The following is a 25790-nucleotide window of genomic DNA, read 5'->3' as shown; positions in this document are numbered from 1 at the left end:
TTCTTCTTCTCTTAAAGGCACACTGTCCTACTTGTAGCTACTTGCTCCCTCTATATAGAAAACTTCCCAAATCGGTGCCTGTTGGTCCCCCATGATCCTCTTTTTCTTATGTTAAATGAGAGCTGAGTTAATGAGATAGCCACCTGTCACAGTGACCTCGCTAGCTCACTGGGTGGTCTAATCCCTTCTGACTGAAGTAGTGAAGCCTCCCTTTAACTTTCATCCTCCCTTGCTCCTTCTTTCATCATCATCACCATCCATTCTTTCTTCGCCAAGATGCGATCTTCAGGAAACGGCTCAGTGTAAATTCAAGTTGAAGTGGTTAGAACGCTCCTATAAGGACACCTTTGTGCATTAATAATTAGGCCTCTCTAGAAATACTCTATACTTCCAAATAGCCTTCTCCAATGATAGCTGTGTGTGTGAATAATTGCAAATAATGTTTTTGCCATCATTCTTGTATGCTGTTTTACAAAAAATGAAATAAATAGAAATCTCCAACAAAAATTGGATGTATATTGTTGATTTTTTTGTTGTGATTTTGCCTGTGTGGTGCGCGCATAAACACGTGGAGTAGAGATTTGTACCAGTTTAATAGAGAAAGGGATATCCGTGGAGAAATAAAGTGGAACAAACTTAATCTGGTCTATCTGGCAGTCCAATGGCTAGATCGAATTAGGGTAAAACTAAAAGGGAGAAATAAAATTATGCACGACTACATAAGATTAGAGTAATTTAAGTGAAAATGATAGAATCGAGAGAGAGAGAGAGAGAGAGAAGAATGAGAACTGTAAAAGTTAGTGAGAGACTGGGACTATAGAGTAAGAAAAGGTGTTGGAGAAAGAGGAGTGCATTTAAAGGTATTGCAAAGTTTTGGTATTGGGTCATGAATATAGTTTGAATGAACATATTGGAAGCCTATATGCAATCCTATAATATTCAGTGATCGTTGTCGCGGTTGAAATCGAGTCTTAAGTTATGAAATTGTAAATAATTAACTTTTTATGTTGTTTAGCTCCCTCTCAAGGTCAAGATATTATTTAAGCTATGAAACAATGTTTATTGATCAAAATCGACCGATTAGCTATTCCCATTTAAAAATTTATATCCCAACTATATGTTGGGAGATTTTCATGGTCGTAGCTACCATTGGACAGCTGTAGGCGCTATTTGAAATTTATCAAAATTTACCGGGAGCACCGGTAAATTTTGATATTCAATTTTTCTCGGAAGTAGAAGTGTTTTAGGGGCTAAATTTTGAAGTGCTTATAATGCATCCACAGGGGCATCCAAATATATCAAAATTGTAAAGAATCACTATCCACCCAATTTTCAAAATTTCCCAAAACTTTGTATGTACAGAACTGGAAAAAAATTATAGTTTAATATGCGGCAGCTAGAGGTCATGATGCAGGCGTGATCAGATACAGTTTCAGTTTGAAAAATGGCAGAACAAAGAGAGAAAATAAAAAGAAGCTCATCACAGAGTGTGATTCCTCATGAAGATTTACCGGTATACAATACCAAGATTATAGTGAGCAAATGACTACTTTTTTATTTGATATGTTGAGCAATTATTATAATTTATATTCATTTATTGCAAACACAATGTTTGATTTCAAGTTTCAACCAACTTCTTAGTTTAGCCTTTCTCTGATTTGCTTAATCCAATCCAACATTTCCAACAAAACATCATAAAATTGAAAATTGATACGTTTTGCTAAAGTTGTTGTTATTGATTTCGATAACGATTATCAGACGACGATCGATCATCAAGCATTGTCCCCACCTGAATCCGAAAAGTGGAAAAGTTCGGCCAAAAATTGAGGGATTTATGTGATTTCCATTTGATTCGACAATGACAGGTAATTTAATAGTGCATGGAAATATTGTAGATTTAAAGTTAATTAGTTTTAATCGTCAATTTTTGTTCTATTCCCAGAAATTTCAAGAGAATCTGTGGCTTGTAATTTGCATGAAAAATATTTATATCAGCCCCACCTATAAGAAAATGTGATGTGTAGTCCTTGGGCTTGGATTGCAGTGTTGGGGAAATGTGGTGTGACATGTACCTCACTGACATGCATTGGAATATGCTGAAAACCTTAGCCTTACAGGCTTGGTGATTAATTGAATATGATATTTATTAGGTTTAGGTGGTTTTTGTGCAAATGTGTTGACAAGAAAAGATTACGGTTGAACGGTTCCCATTCAGTTTTCACCTGCATGCTCAGCTCAAAAAGTTCAAACGTACCTTGATTGAAATTGAATGATTCCCGCTGGATCTGTGGATCACTTCTGCAAGTGATGCACTAGTGTAAGAGTAACATTCTAGTCTAGACTAGAGTAAGACGGTCACCGTGGCTCACCTCGAATTATTGGGTCATCGCGTTGGGTCGAGTGACGGTAGTGTTTAACAACCTTTTGTGAAACAAAAGCAGAAGATCATGCAACATTTCACTTCCAGATTCATAGATTTGCTGTAGGGTTTTTACAAAATGTCAGTTAAATTGGACCAGACCATTTGAAGTTGAGAGGGGTTTATATCACAAACATCACAATCATCCCCAACATTTCGTGAATAAAGGGGCATGTCTTCACAAGCCTTAAGCCAGGCCTAGGTAATGCGAACACCCGACCGACACAAAGCCCATGATGATGAGAAGTAAACCTCGCACTCATACATGTACGTGAGTTAGCGCTATAATAGAGTACAAATTTTTCACACACACACTTGTATCAAACAAATTCAAAATTATTGTTGAAATATTAAATATTGAATATGATGCTCCATAGTCATGCTGTAAATAGGGAGGCCAATGCCCGGGCGTAAGGCTTCTACACCTACGATTTGTGCGCTCGTCGCCCACTTCAAAAAATTAGCAAAGGGAAAAAAATGATGTAAAAATAAAAATTGAAGAAAATAAGAAAAGAAAATACAATTATACATTTCACAACATACCTATAATCACGGATCTGTAACAGTCTTTCACCATTTGTTGACAATCTTGCAGATTTTGACGTTTTTTAATCCAATAATTGTGGTTGCAGACGACCTTGACGCACTCGCACCACCGACTAAGAAAATCCTAGAGGGCGTAGAGGTTTGCTCACTAAAAACCTTCTCATTGGCAGAAGGTAGACCCTAAAAATATGGGATCCGTTTTGAGTAAAGAACTTTTGATAGAGATCAACATTTCAGATGTTCACAATTGCCACTTCTAACAACTAGAAAATATAAAGAAAAAAGATTATATCTTTTTAAATACAGATTTTTACAAACTGAACATTCGAAAGTAGATAGAGTACGATGTTTCTGTCAATCTTGCGTTGGTTTGAGCCCTCTAGCTACATCCATCTCAAAATGAGAAGGAAAACAGTGAACAGTGACGTCATTGTTCGCGCCAAAAATAAAGGGTATTGCGACATAATCTGAGCTCCAGTCAGATCGTGCGCAAAGCGTAGTCTTATTTATAGACCCTAGTACCTTATTCTCACAGCACTAGATACGAGTGTCGTGCAGTAATGTATGAGAAGTGTTAAAAAAGATATTTCAGTAAAAAAAAAAGTCTACGTGAGCAGTCTATACTCCAATTGAGAATTCAAATGAAAGCCATGATTTGAAGGTGTGTGTTGTGTGATACATGGTTAGTGAGTGTGTATGTTACGTATAGCGAAAGGGAGAGAGAGAGAGAGAGAGTGAGAGAAATATTAGTACACGTACGTTGCATGCATGGATGTGCGCTATGATTGTGTTCGCTGCAAGATGGATGTTAATTGGACCTCGTAACTTCTCGATCGTTGATAATAAGGAATACTCATGAGGAAATCAAATTATTGGAATACACATCTAAGGTAAATATCAGTGAATTTCTTTCCTGCCAATTTTGATATCTATTCTTCATTTTTGAACCATCGTCTTCGGCTCGTAGTAGTAGAAGATGTAATCGTTCGCACATTGGACTTCAGCCTGCATCGGGGCTTGCCTGTGTCGGTGTGTACGTGTGCGACCGATTCAAGGCTAGCCGCTGTTGAGTGATTGCACTTTCGCGCGAAGTTTTAAACTTCATCATGAACTTTGTCCCTCGGGCCTGTCTAATTATGAACGTAACTTTGCGACATGAAATATAATTGTTTCAAGGCTCTTACGTACGGAAAGGCGTAGAAGGAAGCTGGATAAAAAGAGCTGGATATCTCCTATATAATGGAACTTCTGGAGTCGGCAGATGGGTGGATTTTCTTAGTGAAAGTAAATGCTTTCTTTTAATCTTAGTTTTAGTATAAACAAATTAGTAATTAAAAAGTTAGATTTGGGCATTGGCCTCCCTACAGTGTAAACCGTAAATGACCAGTTGATCGTAATAAATCAGTCCTGCATTGTACCTAATTTCCAGCTGATTCCCAGCTCAAAATCATGCAAAAAAATAGATCCCTACACTTTCATGCTCAGGAAAATGTTCTTGTTTTTAGTAAGTTCTATACCTTCCATACCTTACCAAGTTGCACAAGGTGTGGATTGATTTTGTTATGACCAAATTTTGGTGCATGGTTGTACCTCGGTTATTTGAGTGCATGCACACCTGCTATCGAATATGAAATGAATACTAAATAGCATTTTTCCAACACTTGTGTGTGACTTGATTGTATTTTACTGCTATTTAGGTATTGTCAATTATCATTAAAATGTTGATTATAATGTATTCTAGTGAGTTTTGTGCAATGGTGTTTGAGAGTTTTGAAAATTTATGGAGGGTTAATTTGTTTTATATTGATAGTTTATTTAACCACTGATAATGTTGATTAAAGTCTTGTATTTTGTATACTGCATACAGTACTGTACATGTACCTTGCCACATTTGCCAATGTGGCATTTCGGGGGCTATATCTTCTTGAGCCCCGTGTATTTTTGTCACTAGAACCTTCACCTTTACACCTAATTTAATGGTAGACTCATACATGTACATATGCTCCTTGGTATTATACTCATGAATAATTTACAATTGCATACTGTTTACATGTACATTGTATTATAATGATCTTATATAGCATATTTTTTATCAAGTACATGTACAATGTAAATACTTTTGTAAAATATTGTACAATTCAGCCCCTGGACTGCGATCCATATTTCTTGAATTAATAAACCATTATTATTATTATTATCATTATGTGGGCCCCTTGGGACAACATAAGTGGGAATACCGCATATACATGTAAGATACATAGTAGGGCTGTCAACTTGATTGAATTATGGGGTGTACCCAAAATTGTTGATGATGAAAGAGATTTTCATGACACTCATCCAAACTCTCTCATTCTTTCCATTTTTTCTTGTGCACCTCGGAATAGAATTGTCTCGATAGACGGCGCAATATAAGAAATGCCTATTATTATTATTATTATTATTATTATTTTGTATCTTCCTGCAGGTACATACGTCGTCCCGAGAAACTTCCGACTTTTGGAAGAGTTGGAAGATGGCCAGAAGGGAGCAGGGGACGGAACGATCAGCTGGGGCTTGGTCAGTGATGATGATATGATGATGACAGAATGGAACGGCATGATCATCGGCCCTAATAGGGTAAGGAAGACGCATTTTCCCCTCTTTCTGCTGTCTTATAATAATAATAATAATAATACAGTCAAACCTGTCTATAGCGACCACCAAAGGGAAACACCAAAAGTGGCCTTTGTAGACAGGTCGTCTTTGTAGACAGGTTCTTTTAGTACATGGTTCAATGAGAAACCATTTTCAAGGGAAACAACAAATGTGGCCTTTGTAGACAGGTGGTCACTAAAGCAGGTTTGACTGTAATTATAATAATGATATAATGAGGAAAGGAGGAGGAGGAGGAGGAGGAGGAGGAGGAGGGAGGGAGGGAGGGAGGGAGGGAGGGAGGGAGGGAGGAAGGAAGGAAGGAAGGAAGGAAGGAAGGAGGAGGAGGAGGAAGGAGGGAGGAGGAGGAGGAGGAGGAGGAGGGAGGGAGGAGGGAGGGAGGGAGGGAGGGAGGGAGGGAGGGAGGGATGGAGGAAGGAAGGAAGGAAGGAAGAAGGAGGAGGAAGGAGAGGAGGAGGAGGAGGAGGAGGAGGAGAGGGGGGGGGGGGGGGGAGGAGGAGGAGGTACTGTACATGTAACTAGTATTCATCACTGTAGGGAACTAGTAATCAGATTTTTGGACAAACCAAGGTCAAACCATCAAAGGTCCTAATGATCAATTAACATGTGACATTTTTCATTCTCATTGTAATATTCCAAGAATAATTTCCAGCCAGGATCTTAAATGAATAGGTGGCGGCATATTAGAGCACAATCGCATTAGTCATTTATCATGATTGAAGACCTAAGGTCTGGTTTTACTGAATCAGTAGAATAGGTATCGTAGTGATTTAAAAGTGGGCCCTACAACAATAAAATGAGGAATCTAAACTTTTACATTACGGTATTTGCAATGTTTCTCTACGAAAATGTCCTTTTAACTTTTTTTCATTCTTTCTTTCTTTCTACATCAAATGAGTTTTGAAGGAAGGGTATAATTTTTAAAAATTCTCTCATGTAAAATATAATTTTAGACCTAAGATCAGGTTTAACTGAAGAAGTAGAATACAGATTGCAGTGAGCCATTCAACAGCAAAATGAGGGATCTAAACTTTAACATTTTTGCAATGTTTCTCTGTGAAAATGTCCTTATTACATTCTTTCTTTCTTGTAGTTTTGAAGGAATGATCTATAATTTTAAAAATTGTCTTATGTTAAAGTTAAACTTGATCTAAGATCAGGTTTAACTGAAGAAGTAGAATACAGATTGCAGTGAGCCATTCAACAGCAAAATGAGGGATCTAAACTTTTACATTTTTTGCAATGTTTCTCTGTGAAAATGTCCTTACAGTATGACATTCTTTCTCTCTTCCTATACCATGTAGTTTTGAAGGAATGATCTATAATTTTAAAAATTGTCTTATGTTAAAGTTAAACTTGATCTAAGATCTAAGGTCAGGTTTAAAGGGAAAGTCCACCCCCAAAATAAGTTTGTTTCGATAGAGGCAGAATAATAAGAAAATCAGGTGAGTGAAAGTTTGAGCAAATTCTGAATGAAAATAAGAAAGTTATGAATTATTAAAGTTGTGATCAATCAAATACAAATTGGCAACTCTGTGACTTATTATACGAGCTCTCCTTCATTTGCTTTGTGCATAATATTCCATAAAATCATGTTTTCTTCGTTATTGATGACGGAATATATATTTGTTCCTTGCAGGGGGAGTATAGAAACATATTTGCAATTATTATATTTAGGGTGCATGTATGGTTGAAATTTTTCTTGAGGGAAAATGAAAATTTTAGATTTTTTTAGTACTGAGCAAATGGAAGTTGAGCTCGCATGATACATCATAGAGTTGCCAATTTGTGTTTGATTGATCACAACTTCAAAAATCCTAACTTCCTTATTTTTAATCGGAATTTGCTCAAACTTTCACTGACTTGTTTCTCTCATTTTTCTACTCCTATTAAAACTAATTTAATTTCAGGGTGGACTTCCCCTTTAACTGAAGAAGTAGAATACAGATTGCAGTGAGCTATTCAAAAGGAAAATGAGGGATCCAAACGTTAAATTATTTGCAATGTTTCTCTGTAAAAATGTGTGTATTACTGTCTTTCTCTCTTTCTGTCTTTCTTCCGATACAGTGTAGTTTTGAAGGAAGGATCTATAATTTAAAAGTTAGGTGTGGTAAGAGATATCCTGACGAGCCACCCACTGTTTATTTCATCACAAGGTTATCATTGACCTGTGTAGACCCTCAGACCGGCGAGGTGAGTGTTAAAGGCATCGTTTAACAACGTTAAATCTGAGATACATGGCCCTACATGTTATCAGTGTCTGTGATATTGTGTAATATTGAAGCCCTAAAAGAATTGCGCTTCAAAATAATCATGAAGTGCCTCAAAAAAGTAAAAAAATCTTTGAATGACCGGTTTTACCATACTCATTTTCCTGTATAGACTGACCATAGTGTTAGAAGAAAAAAAGTGTCAGGGAAAACAGTTTTTGACGTTTTGAATTCCAATCATAAATATCTTGATAATCAAACATGCGATTGGCTTGTAAAAGTCATGAGATTCATTTCTGACCTAAATGTTTATAATTATGATTGCAGCATGAGCTTTATCCAGGATTTTGTTTAGGATCAGAGGCAATAGGGACTTTTAGATTTGCACAACGACAACGTGGATTGCTACGATCGACGTCCTTTTGATGCACTGCCTTGAATGGACGTCACACGTATCAGTCCACGCAAAAAGTCCCTAAAGTTACCTACAGTAATACCTTAAAATAATGTCCTTGTGTGTTTTGTCCTGGTTCGCAGGTACTAAGGAACAATTTATCGGTTCTAGACAAATGGCAACGAAGCTACTCTATCAAGACCATCCTCTCTGAGCTCAAACGCGCGATGACGCTCAAGGAGAACGCAAAGTTACCACAACCTCCAGAGGGTGCCAAATTTTAGTTTACCGCACACCTGCGATTTAGTGGTTATCTCCTTTCCTTTCTTTATCCCTCTCTCCCTCTCCCTATCTTTCTTTCTTTCTCTCTCTCTCTCCCTATCTCTCTCTCCCTATCTCTCTCTCTCCCTCTCTCTCTCACTCTCCCTCTCTCTCTCACTCTCTGTCTATCTCTATTTCCCTCTTTCTCTCTATCTCTCTTTCTCTCTCAGGCTCTCTCTCTCTCTCTCTGGCTCTTTCTCTCTCTCACGTTCAAGTTATTGACTTTTCTTCGTCTTCTCTAGCACTATTTCAAAATCTTTTTTTACCCCCCGCCCCCCCCCCCCCCCCCCCCCCCCCCACCCCCTGCCCATTTTTTTCCTCTCTCTCTCTCTCTCTTGAATTCTTAGTAATACTCCTGTTCGATCGTTCATTTGGTTGTTGTGGTTACCCTTTTCTTTTTTTCTTTTCTTTTTCTTTACTCCTCCCCCCCCCCCTCTCTCTCTCTCTCTCTCTCTCTTTCTCTCTCTTTCTCTCTGTCATACAAATGGGTGACTTTTTCTCTCTCACTGTTTTCCCTCAAACTTTCTTTCGTCCTCTCCCCCTCTCTTTCTCTTTCTCTCCCTCTCTCTCCCTCTCTCCCTCTCTCTCTCTCTCTCTCTCTCTGATTGTGATTACGTAACATTAACATTATGGTACACAAACTGTAGAACCATCGGCAGTGTACATTTCAAATTCAATGTAGCAGATATCTACTTCAATTATTGTTTAGGAAAAATACTGGAAGCCATCACAAAGCTATTATTAAACAAATCTGCTGTAAAAAGAAAAAAGTAGGTCTTTCTGCTCGACGAAGCAATATTGCTGGATTTTCTTGAAGTACCTGTATCGGGATCTCATTCACATGAAATCCCATATTCACATCATTTAAAATGGGTATGTGTATTTGAATGTGAATTTGATTTTTGTTATCTCCTGTAATTTGTGTTACAACATTTCATGTGTAAAGAAAAAACACACATTTTTGTAATATTTGGCATGGGCTAGTATTGTACAGTACCAATTCTGAGCGGGATCTTTTTACATCCAAACTATTCAACTACCAGTGTAAGTTTTTTTTCCCCTTGTGATTATGTAACAAAGCGTTAGGCAACCTGAATTAAATGGCATTGGATAATTTAAACATTGATTCCTGAATTATGTCATTCCCACAGGTTCCCACAGTCAACCTGCTTTAGCAACCACCTGCATAGAAAGACCACTTGTCAAAACAGACCACATATTTTCTTATTGAAATTTGTCCTAACACAACCCGTCTGTGTGAAGTCCACATGCCTTTAAAGACCACATCTCTGGTCTCCCTTGAGCGGTCTTTGTATACAGGTTTCACTGTATCAAGGTGGACTGCCCCTTTAATTAGGTTAATTGATCTTTTGATGTGTAAGGGGCTACTCTCGTCCAGATTTCCAATGACATATGACCTGTCTTCATCAGCCCGAGTTTGCCAAATAACACGCTATTTGAACTTTCGCGATCGCAAATTAACCAGTTAATTTGTGTTTTCATCAGCCCGCAGTTGCAATTAGCAGGATATATGGTCAAGGAAATATCCTGAGAAATCTTGGTCTTGTTTCCAAAATATCCCGTCCGAGCTAGTTTGTGATGAGCGTATTGGTCTGGGGAAGATGCAAATTTGAGCTTCGGGATAATATCCCGAGTCTGAAAATGGTGGGTTATTTGGCAAACTCGAGCTAATGAGGACAGGCCTATTGTAGTCTGTATCATCATTACTGGTTAGTAGTAGATTCATCTGTTGGTTAGGATTCATACTATTAACATTATGAAATGGGTTTTTAACACTTGATATTAATTCATGGATTAAACTCGGGTCTGAGTATATTACAAATAACTAATTATTTATGTTGCCACTTCTTTATTTATTGTGGAGGGATCACATTAATGAGGCATGTTCGATGACATTTCATGAGCACAAAGACTTGTCATCTTAATAATAAATATGTACATGTAATTAGAGTGTATCAATTACTTAAGAAATATATTTACAGCTAGAATGTATGAAATCAACCTTGAATAAAACTTCCCGGCTTTTTGATGGACTAACTTATTGTACGTGCCATAACTTTCATTCTGTTCCAAAGCAATGACCATCACATGTAATAAAGAGGGAAATATTATTATTGTTGTAGCAAACCTCTAGATCTGTTACATTATGACTATCTCTTCCACACTCTGTAGATGGAATGTATCCCATCACAATTATCTAAGACCCCGTTCTCACTCACTTTGAAAGTGGTCTTAGTTAGACCGCTCCAGAGGAAAAGGTCTTGAGGAACAGTTTGCGAGCGTTCACACTCCGATCAGTTTTTATGGCTCAAACCGCTCCACGAGTCAAAGTGGTCTTGTTGCTATGGCAGCTCAGGTCAGCAGGTCAATTTTTTCGCGCGCGGAATACAAACCGTATGCACCGTACTACATGTTTCGCACGGAACGTCACTAGCTCACTTCCGGTCAAAGTACGCTTCCGTTCACATTGCACGTTAGAGCGGTCCAAAGCGCTCTTAATAAGACCCGTTCCTCAAGACCACCTCCCGAGGTGGTCTTCTGGAGCGGTCCAGAAGTCCACTTCCTGGACCACTTTGACCGTTCTCACTCACCTAAGAACTGCTCCTGAGGAACGGGTCTTAGTTAGACCGCTCCAACGAAGTGAATGAGTACAGGGTCTAAACTACTGTATATTGAGAGTATCCGTTTCTCAATATTGGAAACAAAATCACGTTTTGGGTTTTTTTTTTCTGTACTAAAAGTAAAACTTTGTGTTTGCTGGCTAGTCTGGTATATGCCTCCTTTTGTTGTTGTTTTTGCCTACATTGTCAATATTTTGCTCTAAAAGTGCTAGCGATTCCCTTTGATGGTTGACGAAGAAGAAGAAGAAGAGTGTTTCCACAAAAGTACTGTATTAAGGGGGGGGGGGTGGCCTATCGAGAGACAGATAGTGTAAGTATCGTGCATAGGAGAAGCGAACTTTGTATAGCCCAGTCACAACTCCTTTTAGAAAAAAATCAACTTGATGCTATTTCAATAGCCTTGTGTGTCACCTTTTGAATTGTGCGAACACGACAATGTCTTATCACGTAATCAGAAAATGAACTCTTTGGGCATGATGGTAACCCTCTTGGCGTGGATGGCACACAGGTTGGTGTCCTCAAAGAGGCCAACTAGGTTGTACAGTCAATGGGGAACCGGTATTAAAATCACCCTGGACTTGATATTCCGAAATTAGTGCGATCGTGCTGTATGTTGTTGTATAGAAGTGTAATGTATATGATGTCACGGTACATTATCCAGTTAGTTTTATATCTACCGGTACAGGTATTTTCCAACCATGGACGAAAAGGTACAAGTCACATGCAGGGATTCGTTAGAAATATGAGATTACGCTTCATCTATATTTCGGCATTTGTTTTCTTGTAAAGCCCTAATATTGAAATGGATGGAAGTGGCGGTTGATTTTTCGAAAGTCTTTACAGTTCTATTTTAACGTATATGACACATTTAATATTCATTTTGGGCTCAACTCTAGTGCATTGTACATGTAACTGACTCTTTCGGGGTTATTAATACATCAGTCTTCTAGCAGAATGTTTATCGATATTGTATTTAATTTTAATACAGGCTGATAATAAACACTTTTTCATTGTGTATGTATTATTTCTTTCACTGTGTGTTTATTTGCTTTATCATATGTGTTGTAGGATTCAGGGATGCCAGTTAGGAATTGATCAGAGGGCCTGAAAATCACCTAAAATGAGCTATTTGTACACAAAAAAGCCTACCGTACACTATGGCCTGAAAATAACTTGCCAGGGCCTGAATTCAGGCTTTTGCCTGAAAACTGGCATTCCTGAGGATTTCCCCTTTTCAAACTGGGCTTTTTGAAGGCAATTTTGTGCAGAGTTTCTCCAAAGATGTACCTGTAACAAGCAATTATTTATCAGTAACGGACATGCAGACATGTAGGATTTCCTGTTCATTTTAACATTTTTTTTCATTTAAATTCAATTTCGTACTGAGAATCCCGCATCTAGCAAATGTCAAAGTTAATTTAGTAATTTGCCATTCAAGTTAGTCAAAGATTAATTATAACACTTGTCCATTCATTTTCTTCAGGTTTCATTCAAACTCCGGCATCTCACCTAGCGGTCCGCTGCAGAAAGTAATAATCATATATTTTTTTTGTTTAATCAATTTCAAGAGTTTCATTCAAATTTGACACATAGACATGAACGATGCTTTGCACAAAATGACGAGATTGATTCATGCGATTGTATGTTTGCAGCTGAGCATGACCATTGATTTGACTTTGATGAAACTGGATGTAAAATAATGAAATTGAATGGACAAAGTTAAAAAATGAATGAACAAAGACAAAATTTACCATGAGATGTGACAGATTAGGGAGGTTTCAGGATTGAATTGAAGTTTTAAAAGTGTTAACATGGATGTGAAAAACAAATATAAGGAAGCATTACCTTATGAAGAAAAAAAAAAGTGGATATATTAAAAATTCATCATTTTAAAGATGGGGAAAGTTAAATTCCAATTTGTTTTTAAAGGAAATAGATGATTAGAAGCATATACATGTATTTACACTGTTTTAGATCAGTTTAGCTATCTACATGATTATTCTAGTCGACCGTAAATGTAGCTACAATATCGTCGGTGGGGTGACAAAACCTTGTATCTCAATTTTTTTAGATTTTGATTTTTTTGCATAATTTTCTTCCTAATGGCCTACGACACCACCTGATAAATCCATGGAACGCCTCCTGTCTCGGTTTTTTCACAAATTCCAAACAAAGGACGGTGTCACAGCACTAAATCTGTTGAGACAGGAAAGGTTTTTGCGCTCTCCTAAAAATTCATGATTTTTTAGATACTGTACAAGGTTTTGTTACCCCACCAACGATATGTTTCACCTGAACCATCTATCTTTAATATGTATTTCTTTTTTTAATAAATATTTGTTGTTTAAATTAAAGATGACCTTGCAAGTGGGCGAGTAGATATGAAAAAGCAGAGTAATATTTATAACTACAACAAAATTAAAACGAGCCCCCCCCCTAAAAAAAATGATAAGGATCTCCCCCCCCCCCCTCCCCCCCCCCCCCCCCCCCCCCCCCCCCCCCCCCCCCATTGTGAAGACAAGGGTCACAAAGTTTGTATATTAAATCTTTGGATACTCATTTTAAAGACCTCTTTTTTCTCTCTGGCCCCTGCCCCTTTCCCCCCCCCCCCCCCTTCTCTCTCTCTCTCGCACTCTCCCATTTCATACAAAATCAAACAAATGTGAAATCCACATTAAAAAAAACATTCTTTTTGTTTTTAAGACTTTTTTTAATTACATTCCAGGTATGAACAATCAACTGATTTTGTATATATAATACAGAAATTAAACAAATTTATGTACACACATGCAAACAAGAATTATTCGGATTGGCCATTTTCTAATATTAAACAAAAAATGTTCTGTCTACTACAGTCCACAAGTACATGACCTAACTAAGTTAAAGTTTTCAACTTTATTATTCATACCCTTACCAAGTTTTGCCATTTTCTAGGTAGGTGAAAAATTGATTTGCCCCGATTTATGTTTCTTGAGAATGTGATATTAAAGATTACATTGTAAAGTATTCAACAAAGGCCCTACCTAATACATACAAACAATCCTCCTTTTATTCTTGATTTATGATAAAACACAAAACAGATCAAATTTATAAGGGGAATGAATAATTCAGTTGTCAAACGTTTATCCACATCTAATTATATGGAGATGGTCATATTTTATAAACGATGTAAAAGGTCACAAGGTCGCTGTATCTTGTCTACAATGAACCGGAGAGCACAAGCACATGAGAAAGATGTGGGAAATAAAAAAACTCAAAGAGTGAAAATACAAGCTCTCATATATCGAAGAGGCTCTTCAAAAGCCTTGTAACTCGATCACACCGCCAAACTGACTCCAGACCGACTCAAGACTGACTCAAGACTGACTCAAGACCGACTCCAAACCAACTCGAGACCAACTCAAGACTGACTCAGGACCGACTCCAAACCAACTCAAGACCAACTCAAGACCGACTCAAGACCGACTCAAGATCGACTCAAGACCGACTCCAAACCGACTGATTTTTTTTTGGGGGGGGCCATTGGGGGTAATGTAATTGTTTTTTTCGGTCTGCACGGTCTCGCGTCGGTCTCATGTCGGTCTTGCTGGTGTGACTGAGGCATTACCCAAGTAGATAATAAATGTTCGCTCTGCTACCGCAACCTGCGATATAATATGCATATACAATTTATTCCTATGTACATGTGATTGAGTGTTCTACCGAGTGTAGTAAAATATTTCTTGCATGAACGTATATTATTAAAGAGGAAGTCCACCCTGATGTTAATTTGAAAAAAGTAGAAAAATGAGAGAAACGGTTGAGTAAAAGTATGTGCAAAATCCGATCAAAGGTTATGAATATGAATATGTACATGGAATATCATGAAGTTTCATTTTTTTATTTATCAAAAAAGCAAAAGATTTTTTTGATAAAGAAGTTGTTTTAGGAGACATCTAGGGTGCACATATGATCGACAATTTTTCTAAGAGACAATTGGAATTCATGAAATTTTAGTACATAACAAATGGAAGGGGACCTCGAAAGATACATCACAGAGTTGCCTATTTGTGTTTGATCAAATGCAACTTCAAAAATCGATAACTTTCTTAGTTTCATCTGATTTTGCTCAAATTTCCGCTGACATGTTTCTCTCGCTTTCCTGCTTCTATCAAAACCAGCTTTGGTGTCGGGGTGGACTTCCCCTTTAAACGTTGCTGTAAATTCTATTGTTGAAGCACAAACTATGATCCGTTAAAGCTACAAAAATTGCACTACTTCACTACCAAAGTACAAACAAAATTTAGGCCTGCACACACACAACTACAGATCCAATCAGTATGTGTACTTATACCTGGAATGAAAAGGCTACATAACTGCAGTGTATTTGTAAACATATCATAAACAGCTTCATAACTAGTTAACCAGCGATTCCATTTTGACAGGTTTGAACTTTGAACCTAGCAAGCCCACCTTTGAACTGGTGAAAACAATTTATTTCAGCTAACTCTGCATAACTTGAGGTCGCACAAGTCAAATTTTCCCTAAAAAAAAAAACCAAACTATCCAAAACATGTGTTATTTTAACTTTCCAAGTTGAATTTCGCATAAATCCAACTATTTGTTTGCCGTCCAAACTGATTTGTCTTTAGTTACGCAAAGTTTTCTGTACTTTCAATCAAATTCACAAGGGGTATGAATAATTTAGTCGTTACCGGTAACTCTATGTAAAAATGAGTGAACATGATCGATACATCACATGTAAAGCAAAATAGTTGTACAAATGAAAATCTTAAAGATAAACTAGAGTTCTGGTAAAAAAAGAAGATGAATTCACACAGAATCTAACGAAACTTACACTGAATGTTCAAGATTACAAAAAAATGTCATGATGATTTTGATGTCTCCAGAACCTTGCAGTACACACCAATACTTACATGCTATATGATCAACTTTTCTGATCCATTCAACACCTTTTCTTTCACAATGCAATCGCATAACCAGAACTCACCTTTATCTTTAATCTGATCAAAATAAGACGTATCGTCTCCTAATATAACAGTTATTGTAACTTGTTATTGATAGCAAGCTTTTGGAAACGGGGCCAAGAACCAATCACAAAATTAGTGCTGTAGTCAAACGTTTAACCGTCCGGTATCCGACCGCCCATGGCGGATTCCGTTTTCAATTGGACGGTTTCGTTTTCCCGATTTTTTTTTTTTTTTTTTTTTTTTTTAATATTTTTTTTTTTTTATAATTTTTTTTTTTTTTTTTTAAAAGTTTCGATTTATGCCCCTCCACCTGGCACTATGCCTGGCAATGTCTCCCAGCTCAGTAATCTGTGTGTTGACTCACCACTCCAAAACTAGAACAACACTCCAATTTGTCTGTCATCTTGGTTTGAAAGTAATCTGTGTAATAGATCTCATCATCTCAATATGTAGTTTATAATAATAATTCATCCAACTTTTATACAAGGTTCTGTCCTAGGTCCTCTACTGTTTTTAATTTACATTAATGATCTTACACATTCTTCTAAAAACAACATTGTTACTATTATTTGTGACAAGTTCACAAGCACAAATCGGCCCCTTTAAATGCACCTCGCAGTTAAATGAAAGTTGCCGACAGAGTCGGTACCAAAAAAAAAAAAAAAAAACGATTTTTTTTTTTTTTTTTTTTTTTTTTTTTTTTAAATCGTTTAACCGAAAACCGTCCGGTTTTGACTGGCGGTTAAACGGAATTGGAGATATCCGTGATGTTACAGCACTACACAAAATTCATGAATATTTCATTCACTCGGTTTATACAGTTATATTATAAGTACGGTATATATAACAAAAAGAATGAATGAATTACAGAGATAAATGCAAAATTTGAGGATACAAAGTTAACAGTTGTTTAGTTTAACGTAACCAAAAACAAAAAGTTTTTTCTAAATGATGAACACTTTTCATCAAATTAACGACTTCATGATCTTCAAAATAACATTTTTTATATATTCCTTAAACAGGGTCGTACAACAGTTTTAACTTATATCCATACCCAAAGTATGTATCAGTCGATTATTAATTATTGATATAAAATGTGTATACGTTAATGAAAAGAGAAAAAATCAGCGTATCAAAAAATGTTATATGACCAATAAACACACTTAATACAACGCCAACAAAATGTCTGAGTCTCTACTACAGCACTCCCCATACATTTCAATAATATCTGTTTTTCTGGTTTTTAAAAAAAAGGTCAAGTTTGACAAGTAATAGTCTCGATACAAGCATGTTTATAGACTGAGAATTGTAAAAACAATTTCTTGTATTGGTGGCCTCCTCTCTATAAGGCCCACTAACGGAAACATCAAAAATTGTTTAAAAATGTTATGGTATGACAAAAAAAACACTCAATACAAAACAAGGTAAGTGCCTGAGTCCCTGCTAAGATTTCAAACAGAAAAAGTGGCCAACATAGACAGGTGGGCTTTATAGGGAGGTGGCAACCAGGACAAGTAAAGATTCTTAACTTTCTCAGTCAATAAACAGCTTAGATTGTTAGTGTTTTTAAGAGTAGTGACTATGCAGCAAAATTGCCCTGCCCCATTCAATATTTTTTTGATTGAAAATAGCAAACTAGCGAGGCATAAAAAAAATGCTCCTCTACATGAAAATCAAGACTTAGTCTGTCAGCTCTTACATCTCTTAGGTCATGTAAACACAGGGGTGCCACAGGGATCTATATTAGGCCCCCTACTCTTTAAAATGACAAATAAATACAGTCAAACCTGTCTATTGAGGCCACCTGATGAAAACAGAAAAAATGGCCTTTCTAGGCAGGTACTTTCTTGAGGGAGGTAATATACATACAGGTACATGACCACTAAAGACAGGTGGCCACCAAGACAGGTTTGGCTGTAAAAAACAGAAACATCATGAAATACAGTGGAACCACGATACAAAGAAACCTTCCCAATCTTTGTATTTAACTACTGATTAGCCTAGATATAATTATAAAACAATATTACCACAATGAGGTAATATTTCCTCGATATTTGTTGTAAGTTTCCATTGTAATTTTCTAAGTATTTGATATATACATCATGACTCCACCCATATCACTAATGATTCATCAAAGTGGAATTATGATCTATATTGAAGAAATTGTTTGTGATAATAATCAGGGGAGCTTACAGGATTCTGACGCTCCACTTGATTTATCTTTTAGCTTAGATGGAGGAGGCTCAATCAGCTGACTGGGTCTGCTGGTGTGAAGTCAGGAGATAAAGACCTGGGAATGAAAGAGAGGGAGAGAGAGAGAGAGAGAGAGAGGGGGAGAGATAGAGAGAGAGAGAGAGAGAGAGAGAGGGGGGGAGCAAGAGAGAGAGAGAGAGATGAGAGGAGAGGGAGAGCAAGAGAGAGAGAGAGAGACGAGAGGAGAGGGAGAGCAAGAGAGAGAGAGAGAGAGAAAGAGAGAGAGTTAGAGAAAGAGAGAGCAAGAGAGAGGGAGAGAGATACATAAAGAGAGAGAGAGGGGGAAGAGAGACAGACAGACAGAGAGAGAGAGAGAGAGAGAGAGAGAGGGAGGAGAAAAAGAAATAGAATTTTTTTTAAATCTCACTAATTAAATGATTCCTTCATTCATTTATTAAATTATTCATGCTTTTACAATATCATTTACATTATTACTGGTTCATTATTAAATGTAATCAATGAAAACAAGGCAACCAAGTTTGAGTAGAATAATTGATAACTCACCTTACCACACATCGGCATCATCATCATCATCATCATTTTTAAAAAGAAAGAAAAATACTCGGGTGTGCCATTAAAACAATGACCCTTCGGGCGGCTGTTGGCTTTTATTATTGTCCTTGGAATTCATTGACTGTCGGATCTTAGTCAGGATGTCTTTAAGGGTGAATTTAGGTTGCCAGTTCTTGAGGATGTCCAGTTTCCTGGGATTTACCTGTACATGAAAAAGGGCATAGGTGTAAGGTTAGTGAACACAGGGGTGCCACAGGGCTCTATCTTAGGTCCCATTCTCTTTACTATCATGGTAAACATACTTCCCGATGAGTCTATGTATATTGATTACTTTGCAGGCACTTTGCAGTCCCAAACATGCATCGTCAAACCTGAATGGGGTCATGCAAACACAGGGGTGCCACAGGGATCTATCTTAGGCCCCCTACTCTTTACTATAATGGTAAACAATCTACCTGATGAGTCTATGTATATTGATTACTTTGCAGGCACTTTGCAGTCACAAACATGCATCGTCAAACCTGAATGGGGTCTTGTATACACAGGGGTGCCACAGGGATCTATCTTAGGCCCCCTACTCTTTACTATCATGGTAAACGATCTACCTGATGAGTCTATGTATATTGATTACTTTGCAGGCACAAACCTGCATTGTCAAACCTGAATGGGGTCATGCAAACACAGGGGTGCCACAGGGATCTATCTTAAGCCCCCTACTCTTTACTATAATGGTAAACAATCTACCTGATGAGTCTATGTATATTGATTACTTTGCAGGCACTTTGCAGTCACAAACATGCATCGTCAAACCTGAATGGGGTCTTGTATACACAGGGGTGCCACAGGGATCTATCTTAGGTCACCTACTCTTTAATATAGTGCCTCTGTGGTCATGTAAACACAGGGGTGCCACAGGGATCTATCTTAGGTCACCTACTCTTTACTTTCATGTAGAGTGCTTCAATACAAATCATTTCATTCACGTGTTACAAATAATTGTATTATAATAGTCAAAATGTTAATTGCATACGATTTGTGTAATTGAATAGGGCTATCAATATTCCTCTTTACCAACATGTAGTCTCGGCTAATGTATGCAATTTGCATTATGGCTATCGAGATAAAATTATTTGTAATAAGTTAATGAAATAATTTGTATTGAAACACTCTATGAGGACTTATGCGTTAAATTTGATTACAATGCGAAAGTGGCATGCTAGAACAATATTTACCAATGATTCCAGTCATGGATAATTTCAAAATAAACTCCTCAAATTAAGTTCAGCTATTCAAGTCAGGGAGGTGAAAGAAAGGAGTCGAAACTCTTGTAATTTATTCAAACGCATTTGTGAGTTCTAAAGCGTATAACAATGGGATGTGTAACATTCCACTTGGCTTTGAAGTTCCATGCTCCGAGCCGTGCTTCCACTGCGGGGAAGTTTGGAGGCCAGGCACCAGTTTCACATTTATTACAAAATATTAAATAACCAGCAAAATTTTGATGTAAATTATAAACTTTATATGGGGATTGTATTGGGAATAGTGCATCAAACAATTTTTCAAATTTAGGACGCCGCCCTTCCTAAGATTTGTGTGTCAGAGTTGTTAAAATAAAAATTAAAGATCCTGATAAAAACTCAATAAGTTAGGATAATGCGCTAATTTGTGCATGTTTTGATGTCCCGTTATGTAATCCATGATTTACAATCTTCGACAACATTAAGTTTGCTAATGCGTGTTATTGCGTGTTTTTTGCAGTTGGAAAAAGGATGAAATTACGCAAGTTTGTGTTTGCTTGTTCTACTCTTTACACATTCAACAATAGATGAGAAATCATTGAAAGGGACAGCGAACAGTTGCAGTGATACCATTTTCTGATGTAAGAATTCTAAATCCTGAAATTTCATGTGCTCTTTTATCTCACCACCTGGTCAACAGTTGCAGATTAGCGCATAACTTTTCGGCGGCTTGGAGCATGGGGTCAAAGGAGAGCGGCTTGATTCCAGTCCTTCTCTATCACGTCCCTGCTCAAGTTTGAGAATTGATATCTCTCAGGTCTGTTGTAGTTGTTACTATATCATCATACTTGACGTTGTAATGATTATTTTATCATGGAATTGCAGTACACTCAAATATGGGGTCAAGTCAAAAGTGAAATGCTGCAATGTTTTGAATGATGTAGAGGCAGTCAGACTCAAGACAGACTCAAGACCAACTCAACACAGACTCAACACATTCCCTTATAAATTTGATGTTTTTTGTGTTTTTCAAAACTCAAGAATAAAAGGAGGATTGGTTAAATTTGGAAGGGCCTTTGTTGAATACTTTACAATGTAATCTTTAATGTCACATTCTCAAGAAACATAAATCGGGGCAAATCAATTTTTCACCTACCTAGAAAATGGCAAAACTTGGTAAAGGTTAACAAAAACAATGCATTTTCGCAACATTTCAATTATGACTCCTTTGACTTGGCCCCAACATTCAGGTGTACGGCACATTCCATGATTACATAATCATTACAAATGGGGCATCATTGTAAAGGGGACTAAACAGGCTTTTCAATGATACCAACATCAAGTTGGACAATATAGTAACAAGAGAGATATACACTATGAACATGACATACAAAATATACAGTTCCTCATTCTACCCTCAACAATTGCTGTGGTAGACAAAGGAACATGCCATCACTGCTACTATGTAAAAATGTGTAGAACAGGTGAATATGCATGTGACACCTGTTCTACAAATTTTTACATAATAGCAGTGAAGGGATGTTCCTTTGTCTACCACAGCAACTCTTGAGGGTAGAATGAGGAACTGTATATTTTGTCCTCTTTCTTTGTCCGTCATGTTCATAGTGATAAATGCTCAAACTTGAGCAAACAATTTTCATAATTGTTGCTAGGTGGAACAAACATTATGGCTTGGCCTACCAAACAACACAGAATGTACCGGTATGCCATTCACATTCTACCTATTGAAATAATATTATTTGTAACAGGTGAATGAAATAATTTTAACATCGCACTTCACAAAGATTTGTGAATTAAATTTGATTACACTTTGAAACTGGTCTATCTAAATATTTTTGTACCACAACTATCAATGATAACGACGCCAAATATGATAGTATATAGAGAGAGAGATAGCAACGCTCAAACGTGAGTTATTGGACCTTTTTTGAGGAGTTTATCTGAGCATCATTTGAAAGATCCTTGTATACTTACAACACCCTCTGAGTCAACACAATTCAAAGATATTTTGGTGACAAATTGAATTGAAGGAGCTTCAGCTGGATACCTGTCTCCGCAGTAAATATTCAACGAATAGATTCGGCCATCGTATGCTGTCTGAGAATATAAAAGAACAAATCAAAGTCAGAAAATCATGAAGTTTAAAAAAATATCAATATAATATATGGTATAAACAAGAAAACAAGTCCAGCTTGAGGCTGGAGGAGATTACTACAGTATAAGACAGTGTTGAGTGACCGAAGGCCGGCTTCTGCCTCAAAGGTCCCAGATTTGACCACGGCCTCAAACACTTAGGCTAAGTCCAGCTTGAGGCCGGGGGAGATTACTACAGTATAAGACAGTGTTGAGTGACCGATAGCCGGCCTCTGCCTCAAAGGTCCCAGATTTGACCACGGCCTCAAACACTTAAGCTAAGTCCAGCTTGAGGCTGGGGGAGATTACTACAGTATAAGACAGTGTTGAGTGACCGAAGGCCGGCCTCTGCCTCAAAGGTCCCAGACTTGACCACGGCCTCAAACACTCAGGCTAAGTCCAGCTTGAGGCTGGAGGAGATTACTACAGTATAAGACAGTGTTGAGTGACCGAAGGCCGGCTTCTGCCTCAAAGGTCCCAGATTTGACCACGGCCTCAAACACTTAGGCTAAGTCCAGCTTGAGGCCGGGGGAGATTACTACAGTATAAGACAGTGTTGAGTGACCGATAGCCGGCCTCTGCCTCAAAGGTCCCAGATTTGACCACGGCCTCAAACACTCAGGCTAAGTCCAGCTTGAGGCTGGAGGAGATTACTACAGTATAAGACAGTGTTGAGTGACCGAAGGCCGGCTTCTGCCTCAAAGGTCCCAGACTTGACCGTGGCCTCAAACACCCCCCACCCCTGGCCGCACTCTGCTGCAGCGCAACAAGTCGGCGGTCAAAGCATTGTGTTTAGTAACGGTACACATCCCCCTAGGCCACTAATTCCCCCCCCCCCCTCCCCCTCCTCCTCGCTTGCAAAACGCATGCCGCTTGCGCTTTATTGAGTGTATTAGACATTGTCAACTTTCGTCAGGTTGCACCACACCTTGCTGTGTAAACACAATGCATGGTATTCTCGAAAGCGGACTAACTTTAGTCCATGGTTTAATCCACTGACTAACTATGGATTGCCAAGTGTCCATATGAATATATTTTTGAATAATTTAATCTGTCACTAAATTAAAATGAAATGTAATTACATAATGAATAAACAACAATATAACTTTGATATAATTATGTTAACATGGTAATTTAGGGACATATCAAATTGTTCAAAAATATATTCATAAGGACACTTAGCATTCCATATATAGATGGATTAAACCATGGACTAAGGTTAGTCCGCTGTCAAGAATACCACTCGACATAATAAAATCATCATCATTAATATTGGATCACGGAAAGAAGGAATGCTCAGTCGAGTTTTTCCTGTTGAAAGATTATGTATTAATTAGCAATTGGTTCAAATGCTATTAAGCAAATCTGTAATTTGATGCATTATTTATACAAGCACATCACCACACATATTTTAGACAATTATGGTAATTACCTAACTGACCAAAAATACTCTCGCCATACCTGGCCATACAAGTTGTGTACATTCTACGCTCGTTAATTACATTATATTCTAAATTTCCACGTCACACATTTGCTTAATTGCATTTGAACCAATTGCTAATTAATACGACATCTTTAGCAGGATCTACTCGAAACCGTGGAACACAAATTACCCCTCTCGGAGACATTTGTGACAAAACTGATACATCAAAAATTGTGGACAAACACGTCCGTTCTCTGACTTGATGATGTGGCTCTGAACTTTGCCATGACCAATTTTTGCCACGTACAGGTCCCAGATATTCTAAGGTGACCTTAAAGAAACACATGTGATCTTTTTAAAGGAAAATAAGAAAACTTTTTAAAACATGAAAAATGGTCTAAATTCTTGGTAGAAGATAACAAATGAAAAAGTGACATTTTCACTGAAACAAATATAACACACCCTCTGATGCCCTAAGATCATTCCAGTCCACTTCCTCATCATCATATCATCATCTGTTTCCAGACCCCAGCTGACGAAGCCGTCTCCTCCTTTCTGCCCTTCCTCCAGCTCCTCCAGTAGCCGGAAACTTCTGGGGAGCTGCAACATGGAACCTGCAAGAAGAAGAAAGGAGACAAAAGATTCAGAGGCGATGTGACAACATGTACGCACATTCTCCACTCCCTGGGGAGTATTCCAGCCAGGCGCCACTTTTGCGACCGCACACTTGCTCATCAAACCACATTTACTCTCGCATCCTACCGGGTACCTATTTAACACCTGGGTGGAGAGTGGCAAATGTAGTTCAATGTCTTGCCAAAGGATATTAGTGCAGCGGTGGGACTTGAACCGCAGACCTTGTGATCCACAGTCTGGTGACATACCCACTCGTCCACAACATCTCCAGTCTACTAGTGATCTAGTGCACTTGTGTCAGACTGTACATTTACTAGAGGTGTCTCGGACGAGTGGATATGTCACCAATCTGTGGATCACAAGATCCGCGGTTCAAGTCCCACCGCGGCACTAATGTCCTTTGGCAAGACATAGATCTACATTTGCAACTCTCCACCCAGGTGTTAAATGGGTACCCGGTAGGATGCGAAAGCTAATGCGCTTAGATTAGCAAGTGTGCGCTTGTAAAAATTAACGCCTGGCTGGAATGCTCCCCAGGGAGTGGAGAATGTGCATACATTGTGTGCGGGTTAGCCTGAATCTGATGACAGGGGTAATAATATATATCTATCTGTAAAGCGCTTTGAGAGGGCCTTCGGTCCAGAGAAGCACTATATGAGAACTAGCTATTATTATTACCGGTATTATAATCTTTCGGGGCAAGATATAATTTATAGGGCTAAATTGATCACATATTGTTCAAATTGGAAACAATTCGCTACAATGCAATGTCTCTGAAAACAATGAAATGCCAATGTGTGCCAATTAAAGGATTTCAAAACTTATTTTCCTTTTTAAAATTCCCAGCATCACATGCACTATATTCGTGAAACAAAAATGCAGTGTTTGCAGATATTTTTACCCTTTTTACTTGTGATATCTGGGTGGTGTTTCACAAAGATCCTAAGTTGAACTTATCTCTAAGTTGGACTTAAAAGTTATGGACAGCCATTGGAGCCTTAAAATTAAATATATTCAAAAGCAGAAATTCAAATATTTTAGACTTTTTATAAATTCCACATCAAGAACATGAAATCACCTTGGTGATAGAAAATATGAAAGATTTGAATCAACATTTTATGCCTTTAAAAATAACTTTTACAAAATATTTTCAAAGATGCTAATGGCTTTCCATAATTGTTAAGTCCAACTTGGAGATAAGTTCAACTTGGGATCTTTGTGAAACACCCCCCTGGTATATATTTGAGGGCTCTGAATTAAAAGGTATTGAGCCGAACCACAAAATGTGGAGTGACTGTCGCGGAAAGGGATAAGCACCTAAAGATGATGTTATCAGTAGGCAGTAGCGGCATGGGCTCTTAGGAATTAGGATTCCGAATCTATCTTTACACCTTGCCCGTCACCAATGCCCAAATGAAG

The 25790-nt window shown here is 37.8% G+C and overlaps 2 protein-coding genes across 2 annotated transcripts; one reads left to right on the top strand and one right to left on the bottom strand.

Moving 5' to 3' along the window:
• Positions 1–1743: 1743 nt before the first annotated feature.
• Positions 1744–8629, top strand: LOC753205 (ubiquitin-conjugating enzyme E2 variant 2-like). Its single transcript, XM_030989234.1, has 4 exons — positions 1744–1865; positions 5430–5581; positions 7685–7810; positions 8365–8629. The coding sequence occupies exons 1-4, from the start codon at positions 1859–1861 to the stop codon at positions 8503–8505; spliced, it is 426 nt and encodes a 141-aa protein (XP_030845094.1). The 5' UTR covers positions 1744–1858; the 3' UTR covers positions 8506–8629.
• Positions 8630–11635: 3006 nt separating this feature from the next.
• On the bottom strand, positions 11636–24480 carry LOC592030 (ubiquitin-conjugating enzyme E2 variant 1). The gene is made up of 6 exons (XM_030989616.1): positions 24408–24480; positions 24198–24349; positions 22154–22276; positions 18995–19122; positions 18348–18418; positions 11636–11715 (listed from the first exon to the last, which is right to left on the bottom strand). The coding sequence occupies exons 1-6, from the start codon at positions 24478–24480 to the stop codon at positions 11636–11638; spliced, it is 627 nt and encodes a 208-aa protein (XP_030845476.1).
• Between the last annotated feature and the right edge of the window lie 1310 nt (positions 24481–25790).

This window comes from Strongylocentrotus purpuratus, unplaced genomic scaffold, assembly GCF_000002235.5.
Source record: "Strongylocentrotus purpuratus isolate Spur 01 unplaced genomic scaffold, Spur_5.0 spur5_scaffold_18, whole genome shotgun sequence".
NCBI lineage: Eukaryota > Metazoa > Echinodermata > Echinoidea > Camarodonta > Strongylocentrotidae > Strongylocentrotus > Strongylocentrotus purpuratus.
This window is presented reverse-complemented; position numbering and strand designations above follow the sequence as displayed.